Source organism: Centropristis striata, chromosome 17, assembly GCF_030273125.1.
Source record: "Centropristis striata isolate RG_2023a ecotype Rhode Island chromosome 17, C.striata_1.0, whole genome shotgun sequence".
Lineage (NCBI taxonomy): Eukaryota > Metazoa > Chordata > Actinopteri > Perciformes > Serranidae > Centropristis > Centropristis striata.
In genome coordinates, this window is record NC_081533.1 from 25,548,185 (window position 1) to 25,569,987 (window position 21,803).

The 21,803-nt window shown below is 37.4% G+C and overlaps 1 protein-coding gene across 1 annotated transcript in view; it reads left to right on the forward strand.

Annotated features, from left to right (window-relative positions):
- Nucleotides 1-21,803, forward strand: part of dock11 (dedicator of cytokinesis 11) — a 102,014-nt gene that overhangs the window by 50,642 nt on the left and 29,569 nt on the right. Inside the window, exons 20-38 of the mRNA XM_059354314.1 lie at nt 140-263; nt 597-709; nt 1,979-2,062; nt 2,184-2,273; nt 4,165-4,286; nt 4,376-4,445; nt 4,527-4,652; nt 7,244-7,315; nt 7,722-7,868; nt 8,040-8,123; nt 9,099-9,210; nt 9,629-9,667; nt 11,057-11,238; nt 13,087-13,200; nt 13,687-13,762; nt 14,184-14,272; nt 18,082-18,202; nt 18,505-18,571; nt 18,959-19,006. Of these exons, the coding sequence (XP_059210297.1) occupies nt 140-263; nt 597-709; nt 1,979-2,062; nt 2,184-2,273; nt 4,165-4,286; nt 4,376-4,445; nt 4,527-4,652; nt 7,244-7,315; nt 7,722-7,868; nt 8,040-8,123; nt 9,099-9,210; nt 9,629-9,667; nt 11,057-11,238; nt 13,087-13,200; nt 13,687-13,762; nt 14,184-14,272; nt 18,082-18,202; nt 18,505-18,571; nt 18,959-19,006 (1,880 nt within the window). The remainder of the gene's footprint in view (nt 1-139; nt 264-596; nt 710-1,978; nt 2,063-2,183; nt 2,274-4,164; nt 4,287-4,375; nt 4,446-4,526; nt 4,653-7,243; nt 7,316-7,721; nt 7,869-8,039; nt 8,124-9,098; nt 9,211-9,628; nt 9,668-11,056; nt 11,239-13,086; nt 13,201-13,686; nt 13,763-14,183; nt 14,273-18,081; nt 18,203-18,504; nt 18,572-18,958; nt 19,007-21,803) is intronic.

Sequence of the window (21,803 nt, forward strand, 5' to 3'; positions counted from 1 at the left end):
CTATCACCAGTAAAGCATGCATTAGCATTGGGGACAACATACAGTGCATCACATTATATGTCCCTTTTCTTATGTCAGTAAGAAGAATAAAATGATATCTATTTAGCTTAAAAACAATAACTTTTTCCACTGCGTATAGGTAAAGATCGAGCTGCCGGTCCACGTTCATGAGAAACACCACATCCTCTTCACTTTTTACCATATTAGCTGTGAGTCCAGCAGCAAGGCGAGCAGCAAGAAGAGAGAGGGAGTGGAGTCACTGGGTGAGTGCGCTGGGAAAATGTCTCTGCCTGTGATTTATGAGTCCTTGAATGTCTTGAGTTCACATTTTGAGATGTTATCAGTATTTCCCTAAATTGTTTAAAGTACAGTATGTTTGGTTCTGTATCTTGATAAATGAGGCCCAATGAGCCTAAGACTGACTTTTTACATTACATTACATGTCATTTAGCAGACGCTTTTGTCCAAAGCGACTTACAATAAGTGCATTCAATCTGATGGTACTAGACATAGACCATAGGAATCGAGTAAGTACATAACTTTAAGAGCTAACTGTTATTGCTAAAGGAGTGCTATATGACTTTCATGTGTTCCAGTGGGTTATTCCTGGATGCCTTTGCTAAAAGAAGGAAGGATGCAGTCAGCTGAGCTCCCGCTGGCCGTCGCAGCCACCCTGCCACCTGGATACCTGTGTCAGGACACCAGGAAGGTACGGCTCTGTTTCCTTCAAATCAAGACTCAGTGACCCAATGAATTATTCAGAAAAATGGATAATCAAACAATGAAAACTAATAGATGTGCAGAGGATTTGGCACCAAACAACATCATGCTGTTTCTGTCTGATTCAATCTTTTTTTTTAGGGTATGGTCATTTAATGTGCCTATGAAGGACAAAAAAATTACATAAGTAGAAATACATACATTTATACATTACATTTATTTTTACATTTGCACATGTATTTATTTATTCAGAAATTTACTTTTTTATTTATTTATTTCGGAATATTTTTATATTTATTTCTCTGTCTGATTCAGTCTTTTTTTTTAAGGTATGGTCATTTAATGTGCCTATGAAGGACAAAAAATTACATAAGTAGAAATACATAAATTTATACATTACATTTATTTTTACATTTGCACATGTATTTATTTATTTATTTATCCAGAAACTTACTTTTTTATTTATTTATTTCAGAATATTTTTATATTTTTTTCTGTAGTCAGTCATGCTTCAGTGGGAGGTTCAGACCTCCCAGTTAATTTACATTTTACACTTTGACTTTATTGGTTGTCAAAAAGATTATTATGATGCAGAAAGACATGAATGATTGCAGAAATAAATAAAAACAAATTTGGAATGAATGTAGAAAATGAATACATAATAAGTAAATAGAATTTTAAATACATGTAGAAATGTAAAAATAAATGTGGAAATAATTAAATGAATAAATAACTAATTATTACAGAAATACCTTAATAAATAATAAAATAAACGTTCAAAACTAGAATTTCCATTTATTTGTTTGCATTTATTTAAAAATGTCTTTTAATTTATTTTTTACATTTAATCATTTATTTATATTTATGTAATTCGTTGTCCTTCATAGGCACATTAAATAAATTAAAAAGACTGAATCAGATAGAAACATATATATATATATATATATATATATATATATATATATATATATATATAAATAACAAACTAAATGTATGAAAATTGTAGAAATGAATAAAACAGAAATACCTAAATAATATATAATTTATTTATATTTTATTTATATTTATTTATATATCATTTATTTTATTTACTTCATTTATTTATTTTTTCATTTTTTTCTACTTATGTCATATTTCTTCCTTCATAAAGCTACCTTGTAAGCTAAATGCCCTTTTTTGTCAACACTGCATGGTAACCTGAAAAAGAATATATATCCTCATAAGTTGAAATGCTTCATATCTGTGTGTCCCTCAACAGTCCCAACCAGATATCAAGTGGGTGGAAAATGCCAAGACACTGTTCAAAGTGAAGAGCCATGTGGCATCAACAATATATGCTCAGGTAAAACACGTTGTTCTCTCCTGACTCTTTGAACACCCACTGTGCATGTTCAGTATGCAGTAGGGCAGCTGGTATAATAGTGTGTGTGGGTGATAATAATATTGTACTGTTTCCTCTACAGGACCTGCATCTTCACAAATTCTTCCAGCACTGCCAGCTGATGAGGACGACCTCAGAGGGAAACCCTGCAGAACTTATCAAATACCTGAAGGTGAGAGACTGTGGATCAGTTTACATGCTCGCTAACATGCAGCTCCAGATCATGAAGCGGTTCAGTTTGCATTTTCTTGCTATATCTCCATCGTTTCTGCATGACACAAAGACATTACATTACATTACATGTCATTTAGCAGACGCTTTTGTCCAAAGCGACTAACAATAAGTGCATTCAACCTGATGGTACTAGACATAGACCACAGGAATCAAGTAAGTACATAACTTTAAGAGCTAACTGTCATCGCTAAAGGAGTGCTATATGTTAAAGAAGAAAAGAAGAGAAAAGAATAAGATTTTTTTTTCATTTCTCATCTAGTGTAAAACTTCTTGCCATTTTGTAGTTTCACAGAAAGTTTCATTATGTATTTAATTATTAATAAATCTTTTTGAGAACTTTCCCCTCTTAAAGCTCCTCTGATATCCAGCAGGTGTCAGCAATTCAATCTATTCAACTCCTTCAGATTCAATTGCAGTACCTGTGCTGTTTTCCATCAAAATCAATCTTGATTTCTCAATTAGATACAAATAAAAATTGATTTGTTTGCACAATGACACTGTTGTGAAAATCAATGATTAGCAACAACATGCAAGTGTCAGATAAAAAAACAACAACTCAGAGGACGAACATGTAGGGGACATGTCCCAAAAACTGCTATAAAATGTTTAAATATAATTATATTATTTTCCACTTTCACTGAACTCATTTTTAACCAACTTGAGTCCTTATAATAGCTACCAAATATTTATTACTTTTCAGAATTTTAGGCCTATAATTCACAGTTTGTTTACATAATGTCACTGTTGTTGTGAGAAAACAAATTTTAGATATTTCCTCTTGTTATCTGAGAGGACAAACGTCCCCTTCCAACGACACTTTCAAGTTAATTTCTAACCAACTTCAGTCGTTATAATAACTACTAAATATTGATTAATTTTCAGAATGTTAGCTCTATAATTCCCAATTTGTTTACATAATGACACTGTTGTTTTCTACGAAGAAAAAAAAACACAAAAAGGGGAATTTTTTTTCACAGTATGGGATGTGTTTGTGATTATCCTGATGCATTTTCACACCCTTGCCAAAGTGTATGCCATATGCTTGCACACGGTAAAAAATATTCAAAAACTAAACAAAAAAATGCTCTTTTGAGGCACCAAGAATGAAGTCAAGTCCCTTACAGATGAAGTCATGACTTTTTCCTTTAACCCTTTATCAGGCAAAGAACTATATTTGGTAACTTCAGGTAATATTTCGAGAAAAAAGTTGCAAATTTACTAGATTAAAGTGGCAAATCTACAAGGAAAAAAGTCTCAGATTTAAGAGAAAAAAGTGGGGGAAAAGCAACTTTTTTCTCCCAGATTCACCAGTTTAAATCTCATAAATCTACGCATTTTTTTCTTGTAGATTTGCCACTTTAATCTCGTAAACTTTTTTCTCAAAATATTATTTTCGTATGTTGTTTTTTTTACACATTCTGGCTGTATGTAATATCCTCCAATATTCTCTAGGGTTGAAATTTGGAATTTGCAAGTATTTCAATGAGTGCCCTGTTAAGGGTTAAAGTGGTGAATCTGGGAGAAAAAAAAGTTGCTTTTTTCCCACTTTTTTCTCGTAAATCTGCGCAGATTTGCCACTTTAAATCTCTTAAATCTGGGATTTTTTTCTTGTAGATTTGCCACTTTAATCTAGTAAATTTGCAACTTTTTTCTCAAAATATTACCCGAAGTTACCAAATATAGTTCTTTGCCTGATAAAGGGTTAAATTAACCTTCTTAAAGACCCCCAACTAGCAAAATCAGCATCTTTGGTAAACATAGTTTGACATAGTTGCCCATTCAGATCTAATATTAACATACGTATTCTATATATTTCTCCCTTCCTATAGTGCCTGCATGCCATGGAGACTCATGTAATCATCCACTTCCTGCCAACCATCCTGATGCAGCTGTTTGGGGTGCTCACAGCGGCAACCAAAGAAACCCACGAGATCGCTGTCAACTCTCTGCGGTCAGTTAAGTAAAAATGTGGCTTCAGTTTGTGTTATTTAATCCTGATCAGTGCTCAGAGTGTAACACTGCCCTGCTCTGTGCCTCCAGTGTGATCATACATATAGTCTCCAGATGTCACGAGGAGGGCCTGGAACACTACCTGCGCTCTTTCGTCAAGGTAACCTACCAGCACAAACACTGCTACAGGGCTTATATGTCATCAAAATCATTTCCTAATTGATATTTTTTATCTTCTCAGTATGTGTTTGTGACCAACAACCCCGCATCAGGAAACTCAGTGACGACCCATGAGGTGCTGGCCACCGCTGTGACAGCCACGCTGAAGCAAACTGCCGATTTCAACACCAGCAACAAACTGCTCAAGGTGTGTGCTTATGTTGTCTGTCCAAACAGACCTTATTATGTATATATTTTATAGCCTTTTCTTATTTATTTTATTTTTTTAATTCTATTTAGTTTTATACAGTAGAAAGAAAAAGTATGTTCATTCTTTGACATTACTTATTTTTCTGCATTCATTCGTCATAAAATGTTATCTGAGCTGCATCTAAGTCCCAAGTTGGAACTGGTTAACATTTCTGTTTATGAGTCGACCATTAGCAAAAGAAAGACAGGACACAGCACGCCTGAAGTTTGCCAAAGAGCACCTTGACTCTTCACAATGCAACTGGGAAAATGTTTTGTTGACTAAGGCTGAATTCACCTATGGCTAAGCCACACCCCAAACGCGATGAGCCAATCACAGTGCGCATAGCTAACTAAATACACCGTGACATTCTCTGCTTCCACATCCATTGAAATGCATTGGAGTTAGTCCGTTTTCAGTCGTTTTTATGTGTTTTTTCTTGAGATTTTAAGTTTAAAATGGTCAAACGGTGTGCATGGGGTACATGCAACTCTGACACAAGGTATAGCCCAATAATAAGGGAGCAGTAACCCGGTTCCCTATGGCAGTGATTCCCAACCGCTGTTCTGCGGCACACAAGTGTGCCGTAAGAAATCAATATCTATCAATATCAAAATCAATATCTCCTCATTAATGACTGGAGACAAATCCAGCGACTCCGTCTTAACGAGCTCAAACGAGGTTGGCCGGCTTGTTAACAAGAGCCTCTTGTTAACACCCCTGCTCTAGACTTTAAACTCGGATGCAGATCAGATCACATTTTATGACAAATTAATGCAGAAAACTATGTCATTTCAAAGGGTTCACATACTTTTTCTTGCCGCTGTATGTAAATTTCATTTATCTATATTTTATGTTCCTGCTTCTTATCCTGTTGATGCTACTGTAACACCAACATGTCTATCCGTCTATCAGTTATAGTACCAATATTGAACAGCAGGCAGCGTACTTGTGTATAAAATGTCTCATCATATTCTTAAATGAGAATTTAAATTTCTCTCATTTTTATTGTGACCACTTCCAGAGGACATATTCAAACACTAAGGGAAACAAGGAGGCATTCTCGAATGCAACCCTGTCAAAATAAAAGCCCAACCTCTCAGTTCATGACTAAAAAGATATTAAAAATATCAATATCATCTCATGCGTCTGTGTGCGCAGTGCATCGTCAAAGTTGTTTGGGCAGAATGTTAGACCTATAATTCCCAGTTTTGTTTACATAATGTTAAAATATAAGCAAGTAAATAAAAATAAAAACACTAAAAGGGGATTTTTTTTTGCATTTTTCACACATTTGCGAGAAGACTAAAAATGATTTAAAAAAAAACAATAATTATGGGTATATGTCATGTTTTAAATGGTTGCACAGTTAAATGATGTATTGAACATTATATTTGAATTCTTCTCTGTGCAATTAAATAAAGCACAATCAAAAACTTCATAAACTGAACATTTAAAAGATGTGAAGACGAGGCAAGGCAGCTTTATTTGTCTAGCACAGCAGTTCCCAAACGTTTTTAGCTGTGCACCACCCTTCTATGTCCCAACTGTGTTGACGCACCCCCAATCCCCCACACCTTCAAAAAAAAACAAAATGCAGTAAGCTTTTTTATAGCCATATTAAAGGTGGCATGTTTAATCATGCTCAAATGACCAGAACACACATATAATGAAATAATCACCATCACAGCAAAGTTATGCGCAAGCTTCCACTTTTAAGAGCAAAGAGGATGATGACAGGCTCAGGATCAGAGGCAGAAAGCACATAATTTGGGAAAAAGATTATAATATTTCGAGCCGCGTTGAACAAAAATTGCAGCAAGTTTAAATGAGCGTGGAGCTAAACAACCCCGTCATCATAACACAAGATAACTTCTTCTACGCTTCATTTTAAGATGAAGTGCCTTTTAAATAGCCTGCATTTATTTATTTATTAATATTACGGTTTGATTTTACATTTTTACAAAGGAAATGTTTATTTGCACTTCTTTATTGTGTGGGGGAAAAAATGCTATTGTGTAATTATCAGACCGCCATTACATTTTTTATCTCGCGCACCCCTTAGCGGCAGCTCGTGCACCCCCAGGGGTACATGCACCACACTTTGGGAATCCCTGGTCTAGCACATTCCATACACAATTTCCGGAGAGAAAGTAAGTATACAACCTAATACAGAACAGAGTTAAAAGATAAGAGGACTAAAATGAATAATCAAGTCAATAAGTACTTATAATTGTGTGTTGGGTATGACAGACACGGGTTACTTCCTGGTCTTGCTCTCTATCAACATGACTTTCTGTAGTAAATAGTCTCACAGTTTGCTCAATGCACCACACAGGCCAAAGTAAACTTGTAAAGCCTTCCTGGTTCCTATTACTCTAAACTATGAAGAACCTGTTTGCCAACGCAGGTTCACAATAAGCCTACCTATTTCTGTATGGCATTTGCATGTTTGTGTGTTGACTGTTCCTCATGTAGCAGCTTGTACTGTAATAACAGTAACTCTGACATTTACAGAGTTTTCCATGTAATTGTTTCCCTTTCTGTAGTATTCCTGGTTCTTCTTTGAAACCATGGCCAAATCCATGGCCCAGTACCTGCAGGAGGGGAACCGCATAAAGGTTGGTAATCAGTGAATTCTTGTTGTGTTTAACAATCTGTGTCTTGGGCCGATGTCCATATATGGCACGTAACTTCTTCCACATGGTGTTAAGGCACATTAACACAAATCTCTCACACACTCAAATAAACACCGGGAGACTCACAGTGAATAATTTTATGATTATTTCACATTCTGGAACCAAATAGCAGTAACAGCAGCAGATGGCAGATAGCAGATGTTTAGCAATTATTAACTGTAGCTGCAGGTTGTAGTTAAACTACAATGTGTGTGTGTTTAGAGAAAATGAACACCTTCAAGTGTATCTGTATGTCCTGGTAATCTGTTTTTGTTATGTTTCTGGCTGTTAAAGTTTTTATTGGTTTCATTTGAGGTGATCTGTGCATTTTTCCTGGCCATCTCATTAGATGCCGCGGGCTCAGCGCTTCCCCGACAGTTTCCACCAGGCGCTCCAGTCCCTGGTGCTGTCCATCATGCCGCACATCACCATCCGACACATGGAAATCCAGGAGGAAGCTCGCTGCATCAACCTGAGCTTGGCTAATTTCATCAAGGTCTGAACAACACGTGCAAAAACAAGGAACCAACCTCATTTAACTCACTATAGGGTTAACACCCCTCCAGCACACGACAACTACATTTTTAAGTGTTAAGCTCAATCGCAAAAACGTGATTGATCTGTTTGTTATAACACTTATTGCATTAACCGCCTGTTCTCCCCTCAGAGGTGCCTGACCGTCATGAACAGGGGCTTTGCCTTCGGCCTGGTCAACCACTACATGTGTCACTTCGGTCTCAAAGATCCCAAGGTACATGCTCTCACCCAGCACACAACAGATGCACACTTTAATGTCCAAGCTCACTGAAAATACGGTAATATTAAACTAAAATTTTTTTTTTTTGCTGATTTGGACGACTTCTTGTGAATTTAACGTGTTATAAGTAGGGTTGCAAAAAAACTCTCCATGGGAACTAGTGGGAATTTATGGGAATAAACTGGGAATTTACAAAATTGAAGTTTGGCCCTGAACAGGTAACTTGAATATAGTTGGGGAAAATGTATTTTAGCTTAATCTTGACTAAAACAACCAGATTTCATGCAAGTATACTTAAATATCTGCTATTCCTCAATCACATGCACACAGCACACTGCTTACTGCAGGGCTGCAGAGGCCACGCCCCCTACATGGACTGTGCATCCCTCCATTACATGTTCAAAGGGACTTTTTTGTAAGGGAGAGGAGCTCTTTTATTTTTTTCCTTTTAACATTTTGAATGGGACTTTGTGGGGATTTTTGGAGGGGTGGGGTCATTTTACCTAATCTTTGCATGGGTGGAGTCGGGGGGGGGGGGGATATTTAACTCAATATTCATGTTTTTGTTGTTCAATGAAAGAATTGATTGTTCAATAAAATAATTAAAACTTGATAAAGTTCTACTTACGAACGAATCCGTTGAAAATTCCCTGGCTGAACTTCCCATGGAGTTCCCATGAAGTTTCTGGAAATTGACCGCACATTTCACCCCTTTTCAACCCTAGTAATAGGAGACCTACCCTGTGGTCTTTGTCCTGGCCTGCCGTTCCGTCTATATCAGCCACACATTTGACTAACAAATTAAACCAACACAGGCGCCTGGAGGGGTTTTGTTTGAGGAGCCTCGCCCGCAGTGCCAAGGAGATTATTTGAACAACGAGGAGAGTTGTAAATATCCAGTAGACAGTAGGCAGTTGACAGGACTTTGCATACGCGCGTGCACAGCTCTCACATATATGCTTGTCACAGGTGCTGACTGAAATGAAATTTGAATTCCTGATGACCGTGTGTAACCACGAACACTTCATCCCTCTTAACCTGCCCATGGCTTTCGGGCGCACCAAGCTGCAGCGGGTACAAGGTGAGAGTCTCATGTCACATCCTGCCTTCCACTGAATGCATTATGCCTCCTACCACACATGTAACCACTGACTAGCTCCCACACGAACCCAACCCCCCCCCCCCCCCCCCCCCCCCCCCCCAACCCCCCGACCCTGTTCTGACCCGCATCCACCACACCGATCCCGTCTATTAACCTGCCTGATTGTTTGGCTCATGCATACACAGTTGTACAATTGAGCAGGTGGCTAGTCACACCTAGCTGCAGTTATTTTTATTCATACCTGCTTAACAAGTTTATCCAACACATGTTGACACCACATGTTTACAAAATCACAACTGTGGAAATGCTGCATGGATTGTTTACAGTTTCACTCCCCAATTTCTTTATTTTTACCCCCTCCCTCCCTCTCTGTTTTTTGTGTTTTGCTTGTGGTCAGATTTTATTCCGTATGCGACGGAGCTTTTTGGCCCTGTAGGTAGGTGATGCTCACCGCACCATACCGTATATATCAACGCCACCATGTTTGCTGCCAAACGACCTGCACCTCCTTGTTCTGACCTGCACTAACCCGTCATCCTGTCAGCTCCCCCTCCTTTTTTTCTCATAGGACACCCATCCACTCACTCACTCAATCAGCACAATGCTAACGCTAGGCTAACGCCTTCACATGCCTGAGCCTGTGTGTTTTAGAGGAGAGGAGCTTGGCTGTTATGGAAATCAACTGACCCCATTCACTTGTAAACACTTGACAGCAGCATCTCTCTTACTGCGGTTCTCTCTCCAGCTGTTTATGTTTTTTTTTCTCTCTGCCTCTCCTTCCTTTTCGGTCAGCCTGCCTGTCTCTGACATTAGAGAAGATAATTGCAGATGGGCGCTCAGTTCCCAGGCTGCTTGCCTGTTGTGATATTAACACTGCATTATTGTGAAACTGTATGTCATTGTTGGTGTTGAAACAGACAACTGCTCATCTCCAGCGGCACGTCTCTCTGATTCCTGATTGCTTTTTTCTTTATGTACAGAATGAACATTTACAACATTCTACATTTCCCCTTTTTAGGCCTTGAGTAATGAATTATCTTAATTTCTTCTTTTTCGGTGTGCTGTGGGAACATTCATGTCTGACTGGATGTTGTGTTGTTCAGACTCTGTTGCATAATGGTTTGCAATGTTGCACTTTGAGTGATTGAATGTTTGCCACAGTTTGCCTCTATATTGCATTACAACTTACTGGAATATACTGATTATATTTTATATACTGAGTAATATACAGTATATATATATATGCACTGTATTAAGTAAGCACAAGCATTGGTCACTGAGCAACACAAAAAAAACCTTTAAGTCATTATTAATGAAAAATAATAACTTGTATGAGTTAGTTTCTCAAAATAATGAGTTAGTATCTCAACATAATGAGTTAGTATCTCAAAATAATGAGTAAGTATCTCTTAATAATGAGTAAGTATCTCAAAATAATGAGTTAGTATCTCAATCCATGGGAATCTTTCTTATTCATTATTTGGAGAATGTTTCTCATTATTTTTGAGACTCTGCTGCATTATTTTGAAGTACTGATTCATTATATTGAGAAACTATGGCATTATTCCAAGATAAGTAATTATTCCCAGAAAGTTTGTCATTATAATGACTTAAAGGATCTTTCTTTTCTTTTATCACGGAATCTACCTTAACTAGCTACATCTTCTACAAAAACACATTTCACAAGTCTGGTTATCAGAATTTTCGTTTTTTAACAAAATTTGACAACTCAGTTCCTCAATTTTAGAAAGTGTCCCAATAAACCACATTACATGTTATCAGCCCATACTTATTTACTCACACGTCCTGTTTGGCCCAACCACAGAGCAGAGTCTGGAGTTCAGCCTGACGGAAGATTACTGCCGTAACCACTTCCTGGTCGGCCTGCTGCTGAGAGAAGTGGCTGAGGCCTTGCAACAAGGGCCCGAGGTCAGACAGCTGGCCGTGAGCGTTCTCAAGAACCTTCTTATAAAACACGCCATGGACGACCGCTACACAGCATTCAAGGTGAGGGAGGTCGGGGCACAGAACAGCACATCTGCCATTTGACACCATAAATACAAATAAATAAATTTGAATAAACAGCCATCCTCAAGCAACACAAATTAGCCCAGAATTATTTGAATATTATTTGAATATGAAAGGCAGAATATCAGTCATTTTTAGTTTTTGTACATCACATCACATATACACACATCATGTGTGTATATATATGTATATGTGTATACAGTACAGGCCAAAAGTTTGGACACACCCTTCTCATTCAATGCGTTTTTCTTTATTTTCATGACTATTTACATTGTAGATTCTCACTGAAGGCATCAAAACTATGAATGAACACATATGGAATTATGTACTTAACAAAAAAAGTGTGAAATAACTGAAAACATGTCTTGTATTTTAGATTCCTCAAAGTAGCCACCCTTTGCTTACTAGAATATAAGTCATGTTTTCAGTTATTTCACACTTTTTTGTTAAGTACATAATTCCACATGTGTTCTTTAATAGTTTTGATGAATTTACAATGTAAATAGTCATGAAAATAAAGGAAACACATTGAATGAGAAGGTGTGTCCAAACTTTTGGCCTGTACTCTATATATATTAAAAATTTTAGATTCTTCAAAGTAGCACCTTTTGCTTTGCACACAGTTAACAGGTGCACCTCGTTAAGAGTTAATTAATGTAACTTCTTGCCTTAATGTCTTTGAGAACATCAAAGCAAAATTATCTAAAATTTAAATCATATTCTAGTTTGTTTAACACGTTCTTGTTTACTACCTAATTCCATATGTGTTCTTTCATAGTTATGATGTCTTCAGTATTAATCTACAATGGAGAAAATATAATAGAAATAAAGAAAAAACATTGAATGAGAAGGTGTGTCCAAACTTTTGACTGGTACTGTGTACTGCACAACCATTATTGTGTGCATTGTTACATTTGTGGGAACTTATTACAATATTGAAAGTTGAAGATTGTCACTTCTCCACAAACGTAATAAGTCCCTACAAACGTAATAGTGATTACATTTGTGGGAAATCTCGTGTTACGTGTGTAGTAGGCAGCGGCTATTGAGTTTGTGGAAAATGTATTACGTTTGTGGGATTATTGCATTAAAAGCTGCAGATTTTCATTATGGTTGTGCTTTATTATGTTTGAGGGGCATTATTACATTCACGGGCGTTACACACCCTTTGCCTTCAAACCAGCATCAATTTTTCCTGTCTTTTTTCCCACCTGCCTAAGACTTTTGCACAGTTTGTGTGTGTGTGTGTGTGTGTGTATCCTCAAAAACCATTACAAGGTCCAATTCACCGTCAAAATAGGTCCTGACAGTGAAAACTATTTGAGCCTCATGGATGTCACGTAAAATGTTAATGTATAATGTGACGCATGTTTGCCATAGGTCACCCTCTGTACATAAGAAAAGGTGCGGTTAAACGGTGTGTTCACCCCCAAATAAGATACCAATGTCTGTTATGCAAACAAGCCAGTGAGTCCAGGAACCATTGGTAGCAGCTGGGCACAGTTGGTTTTTAAATCGTGTTAAACCTCTGAGACCCAGATAGAGTGGATGGTGTACATCATCTGGATGCCCTAGGTCTCTAGTTTGTGGTTGTAGAGTTTCATGAGGCTGTGTTTATAATTTATTATCCTTAAGATCATTACAGGTCACAGGTTGTCTGGTTTCTTATGGTACCCAAATAGTCACTGTACCTTTAAGACTGACACCAGGAGTCAGGGAGTCATTCTGTCTGCCTCTATAACTTCATGTAGTCACTCATCAGTGTTAATACATCCTGTATTTTTGACAGTTTGACAGTGTATTCATTATCAAGTTTTGCTGTTTCAGAACCAGCAGGCCAGGATCTGTTTGCTCTACCTGCCACTCTTTGAGCTGCTTTACCAGAACTTGAAGCAGCTGTCGGCCCAGCCACACACCTCGAGCCCCGGGATCGGCCTCAATGTGAGTCCCCTCAGAGCTCTGGGTTCCCACCTTTGGGTTATATAGTGCTCTGTTACTGCTTTATGATGCAAACTTACAACACTGTCCTCTGCTCCCTTCAAGATTTCTTTTTTATAACATCAAGGACAATAAAGATGTGAGCCTGAATAGACACGTTGTCAGCTGCTTGATTCAAAAACAGAGGAGCCTTAGGTGATCTGCACATATTGAAGAGCCAATTTGGGCTTGAAACTTAAGGCATTTTAAAAGGAGCACATGATAGTGTTGGAAGTCCACAATTGTTGTTTAGTTGTAATGCAAACTTCTAATGTCATCTCTCAAATGGTGTAACTGTAACATATCTATCTGGAAAAAGGACTTCAACAAATTAAACTTGAGCATTTCTCCAGTTAACTTGACCAAAACCCAAAGGAAGTCTTCTTAATGCAAGAGTTTACATCTTAACAGTAACCCAGATTCCACTTCTTCCATTTTGTGGTTGTCCAGGGCTCCAGAGATGACCTGATATCAACCGGTTCCACCGACAGCAGGAGAATCAGCACTGCACTAGATAGAGACCATGGTGAGTTATGAGCTGCAGAAACTGCCTGATACATATGGCATCTGGCCTCTTCCTGTTTATACATCATCCATTATCAATTAATATGTATATGTTGCACACTATTGGTCCATTAGCAGCACTCTGTCTGAAAGTGGCAGCCACTCATGGTGGGCTGTACAGTGTTCTTTATTACCTCCGCCAAGGATTGTTGGCTTGTTTGTTATTGTCTCTCCGGAAGATTACATAAAAACTGCTGACCTTATTATTATCAAAGTTGTTAAACTGGTATAGCATGGACCAAGTACTTGTGCTTTTTTTAAATCCAATTTTAACTTAAATTCATTATTGTGCTTCGGAGAGTATCTCACCCAAATTACAAATTGTTACTGCCGATGCTGCTTTCAGTTTGCATTAGCAATATACTGCCCTGTGTTGGCTCCAGGTCTGCCAGCTCAGAACGGCCATGTTGTGAGGAGAGAGGACTCCAGATGTTCTCTGTTTATGGACCCAGGAACACTCGACAGCACTGAGGTTAGAACCCTGCAAAACACTTAATTAATATAGGCCCACCAAAGCCTTACACGTACTTCCTTTGCTGCAGTTAAAAGAGCTTGAAACATTAGGTATGATCTGTTATGTCAAGCCTTTTGTATGACATTTGTAAAAAAAAATGTAACCCCTTACCATTCCACACTCTTTTTTAGAGGGGATGGGAAACAAGGGGTTTTCGGGTACATTTTCAAAATATTTCATACTAAATATAACATTTTTTGACCACTCGAGAAATTATAAAAATGTTCAAATATCCCCCCAAAATGTCATATTAAGATACCAAGACTTTGAGCAACACTGTAGAAAAAGCCATGCTGTGATTTTCACTGTTTGCAAGAATTTAGCATTATTTAGCGACTGAATGGCAGAAGTTGTAGTATTGTCAATATTGTCTCTCTCGTTGGTGGTTCCAAGAGGCTGTGGTTATACCTAGTGGTCACAACAGGTCAAGTTTAAAAGAGAAAATGTCTTACTACAATAAAATAACTATTAAGAGGACGAACATCATCACACATGAATAAAATGGGCTTAGTTGCCGTCATTTATCAATCAACATAGAAACCAGCACAGATCTGAGTGTATAAACCATGTTATAATAGGGTTCATGTGTGATTCATGAAACCTTAGTATTTTGAAAATCACAGCGTAAGAATGACAAGAATACAAAAACTTGTATTGATAAATGGACTGCACTTATATAGCGCTTTTATCCAAAGCGCTTTACACTACACACTACGCTCATTCACCCATTCATACTGGTGGCCAAGGCTACCAGGGCACACTGGTGCCACCTGCCACCATTGGGAATTCATTCACACAGCATTGGGAGCAATTTGGGGTTCAGTATCTTGCCCAAGGATACTTCGACATGTAGGCTGCCACGGTCAGGGATCGAACCACCAACCTTCCCATCAGTATGCAGCCGCTCTACCAACTGAGCCACAGCCACCCCAACAATGAATCTACAAGAGTCTCAGTTTTCTAGTCGTACCACAATCATTTATGCAATTCTGGGCATGTCTGTAAAGGGTTGTTGGTTCACATAAACCCCTCACTACGGGATTCACTAGGTTTCATATGGTAAAGTGGCTTAACTGTAGCATTGAAACCCAACAAAGATTAGTCCGGAGGTCATTGAGAGGTCAATGACCGATGGGCTCAGGCTCATGCCACGTACACACTCCATCTTGGATCCAAATGTGCAGACTCCACATTATATTTTCTCATAACAAACAATGATAAAAAAAAAACATCTGCGTATTGCTTTTGACAAGCTGCTTCAAGAAGTATCTTCTGTCTCTCAAAGCATGGCCAAACATAAGACCTCCACTGTTCCTGCTGTTGCCAACTCAATCAAAATCGACAGGATTGGAAGAATAGTTGCATTAATCTTCATGCCAAAGACTACCATTGACTTAATGTTCAAGTTCATTTGACATGGACCCCCGTGGCTGAAAGACACCACATGTAATATTCTGAAGGAGACATGTTAATGTGTTTATAATGGAAAACACACAGGTCTCTTATGAGCAGAGGCTTATTCATGTTCTTGGTTAAATGCCTGAACTAATTGTGTCATCCTCCCAGATGTTCAATATAGACACACTAGAAGGGATTATTAACATCTGTATATATAATACTTGTGGTGCTTCTCAGCACACCATGTTTGGTTTCGCTGCCAATTTTTACCAGAGCAATGGATAATACTTACTTTCACGGGTGCAACTTTCATCACTTCTTGGCCACAACTTGGTTCCCTAAACTTCAGCTGTTACATAAACTAATGAGCAGATGTCCTCACTCATCTGCTCCAGATAACAACATGGTGTTAACAGTTTAACACACCTAATAGCAAGTCTGACCAAAATGCAAAAAAGCAGTACAGCAATATTTTCATGAATGTGTAATAATAATAATTAGAACAGTAGTAATTATAACAATACTGACTTAATATATAAGAATGAATGAATGAATTAAGTATCTTTTATTTTGGACATGCTTAAAAACAAAACAAACAAGCGTGTGTGAAAGCTTGATGTCAGTCTCAATAAACAAATTGTCCAGACACTTAAAACTTAAATATTTCATGTTCAAAAAGGACTAGGAAGAAATTGAAACGGATTTATTATTATTACCCCTTTTGTTATTTATATATGTATACATACATTCTAAATTGTCTATACAATATAGCAACTATATGTATCATCTTTCAAGAGGAGACATCACAAAGGCCTTAACAACAAAAGACACAATAGCAATTTGAACAGACAAAACGACAGGCATAAATAGTAAAAAGCTCAAATCCATGGTCTCTCTTTTGTCTTGAGCCTGGAGCAAGAAACAACAACCAAACCTTCATCAGAGGGCCTGACAATATTGTCTGTTTATCAATGGAAGGTGCTGACTTTGAAATAACTTATCAGAACAATGTGCATTCATTATCAGGCCCAGTACAGAGCCTTGGGGCACACCCCAGGACATGTTGATGGAGTAAAGTTATAAAGCTATCACCATTAAGCAACATTTTGTTTATGTTTTTTCTATTTTCTTTCACAGCAGGCTAAATTGTTTTTATTGGAGATACTGGTATCCTATGAAATTAGAAGTTCCTAGGAATAGATTGGTAACAAGCATGTCATATCATGTTGGGAAGTTGTTAGTCATCAGTATGATTTTTTTTTTTACCTTTTCTATCCATTCTCAATATGAAGAGAATTGCATAATTCAGCACCAAATGTGTGTAACAAATAGTATCAACCCAAAAATTGCTGCAACAACTTATGGGACATAGGTTAACATGGAAATGGACTTCGGAAAGAAACATATTTATGTTCTGAACCATCATACACCTTACAGGTTTAATTCATTAAGTAATGTTAATTAGAGTTTTTTGACCAGAACAGTGCTGACTTGCATCTCAAATTAATCACCACTTCCAGGTGGCATTTATTGTTGACCTTCTATCTCCCCCTAACATTCTCTGCCCACAACCCCCAACTCTCAATAAATGGTCATATGGTAATAGGTTAAGTTAACCCATAAGAACCCAGACCCAGTTATCCTTAAAGGATGTGTTCTATAAGTGAACCACATTGAACACATTTCTGATGTTTTTAAAAAAAAATTCTACCCTTAAATGTCAAAGATCTGTAATGTGACAAACGTTACAATGGGCGTTTATGGTATTTATGTTTATGATATTTCTTATTTTAAAATAGAAAAACTAGACACATTTTCTGCTTACAGAGACACAAATTTGCCTTTTTATTTTGCATCTCCATAACCTTTATCAAAATTGTGACTTTAATTTGTTCAGGAAATATGGTCAGAACAAGTTAAATGCAACACAGGACACAACTATTAATGGATTAGAATTGTTAAATGGGTTTAAACTTAGCCTAGTAACAAAAATTAAGCTTTTTAAAATTAGCTACTTTTACACATTTCTGTTTCCAGTCACACAGGAAACATCTCTTAGGGATTTAAGGTGAAGCATAAAGCTGAATATGGGAGATTCTAGAAGATTTAAAGTGTTTGATACACGGGCGTCACCGTGGGTTCTTATGGGTTAAGTTGTTGTTTTTTTTATCAGGCCAGTCGTTTTTTCTGTAATCCTGCTCACTGAGACTGAGTCTTTGTTTAAATCAATTTAAGCATGCTGTTTCTCCATTGTATTCAAACTCTGTCTCAAAAAAAAGTTGTTGCTTTGAAAACAATAGACATTTGTTCTACCTCGTGCATTTCCATATCTAACCAGCGACTCTGTGTTTCTGTGTGTGATGTTGCAGCTGCAGAGACGTTGCTCCACCATGAGCAGCAGCCCCATGCCTCCCATCGGCAGACTGGGCCACTATGAGATCAAGGGCCTCCTGCTGTCCTTCCTGCACATTGTCAAGACCTTGTCAGAGGGTCAGTGATGATCGAGAACCACACTGCACAGCCAGGCCTTTTATTCACCATACACAGGATATGACACAACTGTCCCATGTGCTATTTTAGGATAGATTCTCTGCAGAAGCTTGGCTGTTACACAAACAATAAAGTAGAGTAAGGACTGACTGATTGTTAACCAGGCGTCTCCCGTTCAGGATGTTTGCCTACATGTCCTCTAGGATCAACAGGAACTTTTCTTTTTTAAATATGACTGCCTCTGAATTGATAGTGTTTAAAAAAAACTCACATCAAAAGCTTGACTTTCCTTTCGTCAACAGACACTCTCATGGCCTACTGGAACAAAGTCAGCCCTCAAGACATCATGAACTTCCTCAGGTTGCTCGAGTAAGTAGTAAACAAAAAACAATTTTTCATGACGCAATGGTATTGCAGTAACAGTTTTATGTTACAGTCATGATGCACAGTCTCACATCAAATGTCGTTTTACGCAACCAAAACTTCACTGAATGCCAAAGGTAAATTGGAAAACTGAGTTATCCATCTCATGAGGAGACACATCAAAAAAAAATGCAACAAACACAAAACCCTTTTGTCTTGACAGACAACCCAATCGTATTTCTCAGACAATAGAATGTGAAGTAGTTACCGAAACCAAACAAAACAAAGACAAAATTCCAGGAAATATTTAAAAGGGAAATTAAGCATGATATCCATGCAAGTTAGATTTCCCTTTCCTTTGCTAATATTTCTATTATTTTTCTCGCCTTGCAGGATCTGTCTGGTTCAGCTTCGTTACAGTGGAAAAAGGAACATTGGCCGGTAAGCTGGAAAACAAATGCACCCTTGTCTTTGAAAGTTTATGAACCTTTTTAAATGTTTCTGCATTAATGTGACCTACAATGTGATCAAATCAAGTCCTCATAATAGATCAGAGGAAGGCAACCATGTGGCTCTTCAGGGCATCTGCCGTGCAGATGGCTGCCTGTGACTTTACATTTTCATTTTCATTTTCATTGGTGTAGGCCCAAAGCAATTTGTATTCTTCAATTATAAAAATGTGTAGCTTATACACGGCAATAAAAAAATGTTTTTAACTGTCACGCTCATCACTCATGACAGACCACACATTTTTTCACACAAACAACACAAAGAAACTCAATTATGTGAATCAGTTGATCAGTGGTGAGGTGTGTGCATGCATGTGATGTGATGAAATGCAAGTGAATAAGATCAAAGTAACTAACAAACAAAACAAAACCAAACAAAGGAGGTAGCTTTGGAGGAGAGAGAGAGCTGAGGCCTCAGTCTCTCTAGCCTCAGCAGTACACTCAAAAAAATAACTCATTGGATGAACTCAATTAAATTGTGGGCAGAATTTCCATCCAACAAATATATGTAGCCCAAACTCAAAACAAGTGCATCGATGCAATATAATGTATTTGAGTTTATGTAGCTCACTTTTTTTTTTTACATTTGGTCGAACTCAAATTAAAAACATGTATGTATTGTATTTAAATTCAGTTACCTCAACTCATTTATGTCAAGGAGAGCTAAAATAAAGAAATTGTGTTCGTTCAGCCTAAAAACATAGAATTGGAAAACTGAAAGTCATTCTTTTTGGGTTGAAGGGAAGGACAGGGGAGTAAATTAATACATTTTAGGTTACACTTGTTAAACTACTTTTGATTTGATTTTAATTGATATATTTTCATTAGATAAACAACACATTAATGTGTCACATCTAAGAAGGGCTTGAATCATTTTTTTCAGTGTAGTTGTGACTGGATTCAGGTGTTGTCCCGTCTCCTGACACTCCTCCAGCTCTCTGCAGACTGGAGGAGTGGCATGACCTGTGGCCCCTCCCACACAGGAAGAGAAAAAAATGTTTTATTCATCTTTTATCGAGTCAATTTTAACATTTGGAATGATCTGTTGGTTCAGTAACCTCAGTCTGATGAATACGAAAAGGCTTGGATTGTTATGTTATGCCAAAAGATCATTGGCCTTGACCTGGAACACATTGGCAATATTTATCAAGTCAGAGCTACTATGAAAGCAAAGGCCATATTGTCAGACCTCCTACATCCTCTACATGCAGAGTTTCAGGAAGAGGGCCAAAACAAACAGATATTTAAAATCATTTGTTCCCTCAGCTGTTGGCTTCCTAAACAAACTAGGGTAGTAGCTTTGTCTTTCTTAAGCAATGTAAATTATATATCCCATGATGTCTTCCATATGCTTTTATGCTTTAATGTTTTTATGTTCTGTGTTTTGTATTTATTATGATTATTTGTTTGTTGTGTGACATTTTTTTACTACTGAATGCAGAACAAATTGCCCCTCGGGGACAATAAAGATTTATCAAATCAAATCAAATCAAATCAAATCAAATCAAATCAAAAATGCCACAACACAGGTGGAGGGGATAATCACACAACTAATAAGTGCATCATAGCGTATCAAGGTCAAGGTCACATTTATTACTAGAGCACCTTATACACAACCATGGTTGACCAAAGTGCTTTACATAACGGAATAACAACAAAAAATCCAAAAGATACATAAATGAATAACAATAAACTCAAAATTCAAAATATAAAGACAATTTCATCTAATAATATATGACATGAGATGTACAATACAACACACAGAAACAACTTTCTTCTCACGCAGGTTTGAAAGCTTGGGAGAAAAAATGAGTTTTAAGAGAAGATTTAAAAATGTCCAAAGTCTTATGAAAGTTTAGGGCCCAGCGCTTTAACCTCTAAATTTTGCCAACTTCAAGTCTAGTTTTGCGTTTCCTCAGTGAGAATAGCTTTCCATTCCAAATCCAGGCAGGTTTATCTTCATTGTAAGGCTTAAAATAAGGTTTGTGGCTCCATTCTAACATTTTTTTATCATTTTTTGGCCAACAATGGCTATTTGTTAGTAAAGATTGCCGACCCCTGTACTAAATGAAGAGGACCCAGGTTAACAAATAATACATATCCATATTGCGTATTTATATACGACATGAAATGTCTTTGGAGTTAGTTGTCAACCAATGGAATGACAACCAAGTGTGAGTTTAAACGATTTGTGAAAGTGTGCCATGCCTGGATTAAAGGAGATTTCTGCTAAGCTCACTTACAAATAGTTAAAGATCATTACCAGGCTGGGAAAATATTATTAAAGGGTGTTGCCTTAACCCATACATTTTCAGGCTCATTATGGACAAATCAAATTCAACACCGTTGTTGCCCTGGAGCGTACGTCAAAGAAATATCACTCTATGAGCTGATTGTTTAATAATCCAGGAGTTCACAAAGAACCCCCGGATGGTTTATGAAGGCCCAGACAAACCAAAACAACATCAAAGAACTAGCGCCAATAAATGTCGACTGACTCACGACAGCTGTTTCTGTGCCAGAAAGTTACAAACTCAAAGAAAGAAGAAAGCCAACCACCAAATAGCTTGTACTTTTTGCACCCTTGTAAGAGGAAATAAAGCAGCTCATGCCCAACAAGATTCTTCCAGAGCAATGTGCAGTCAGCAATTAAAAAACCTGAAACAAAAACAGGCCCTACAGGGTTCACATACTCACAACAACTGATTAATGGTACATTTACTCAATAA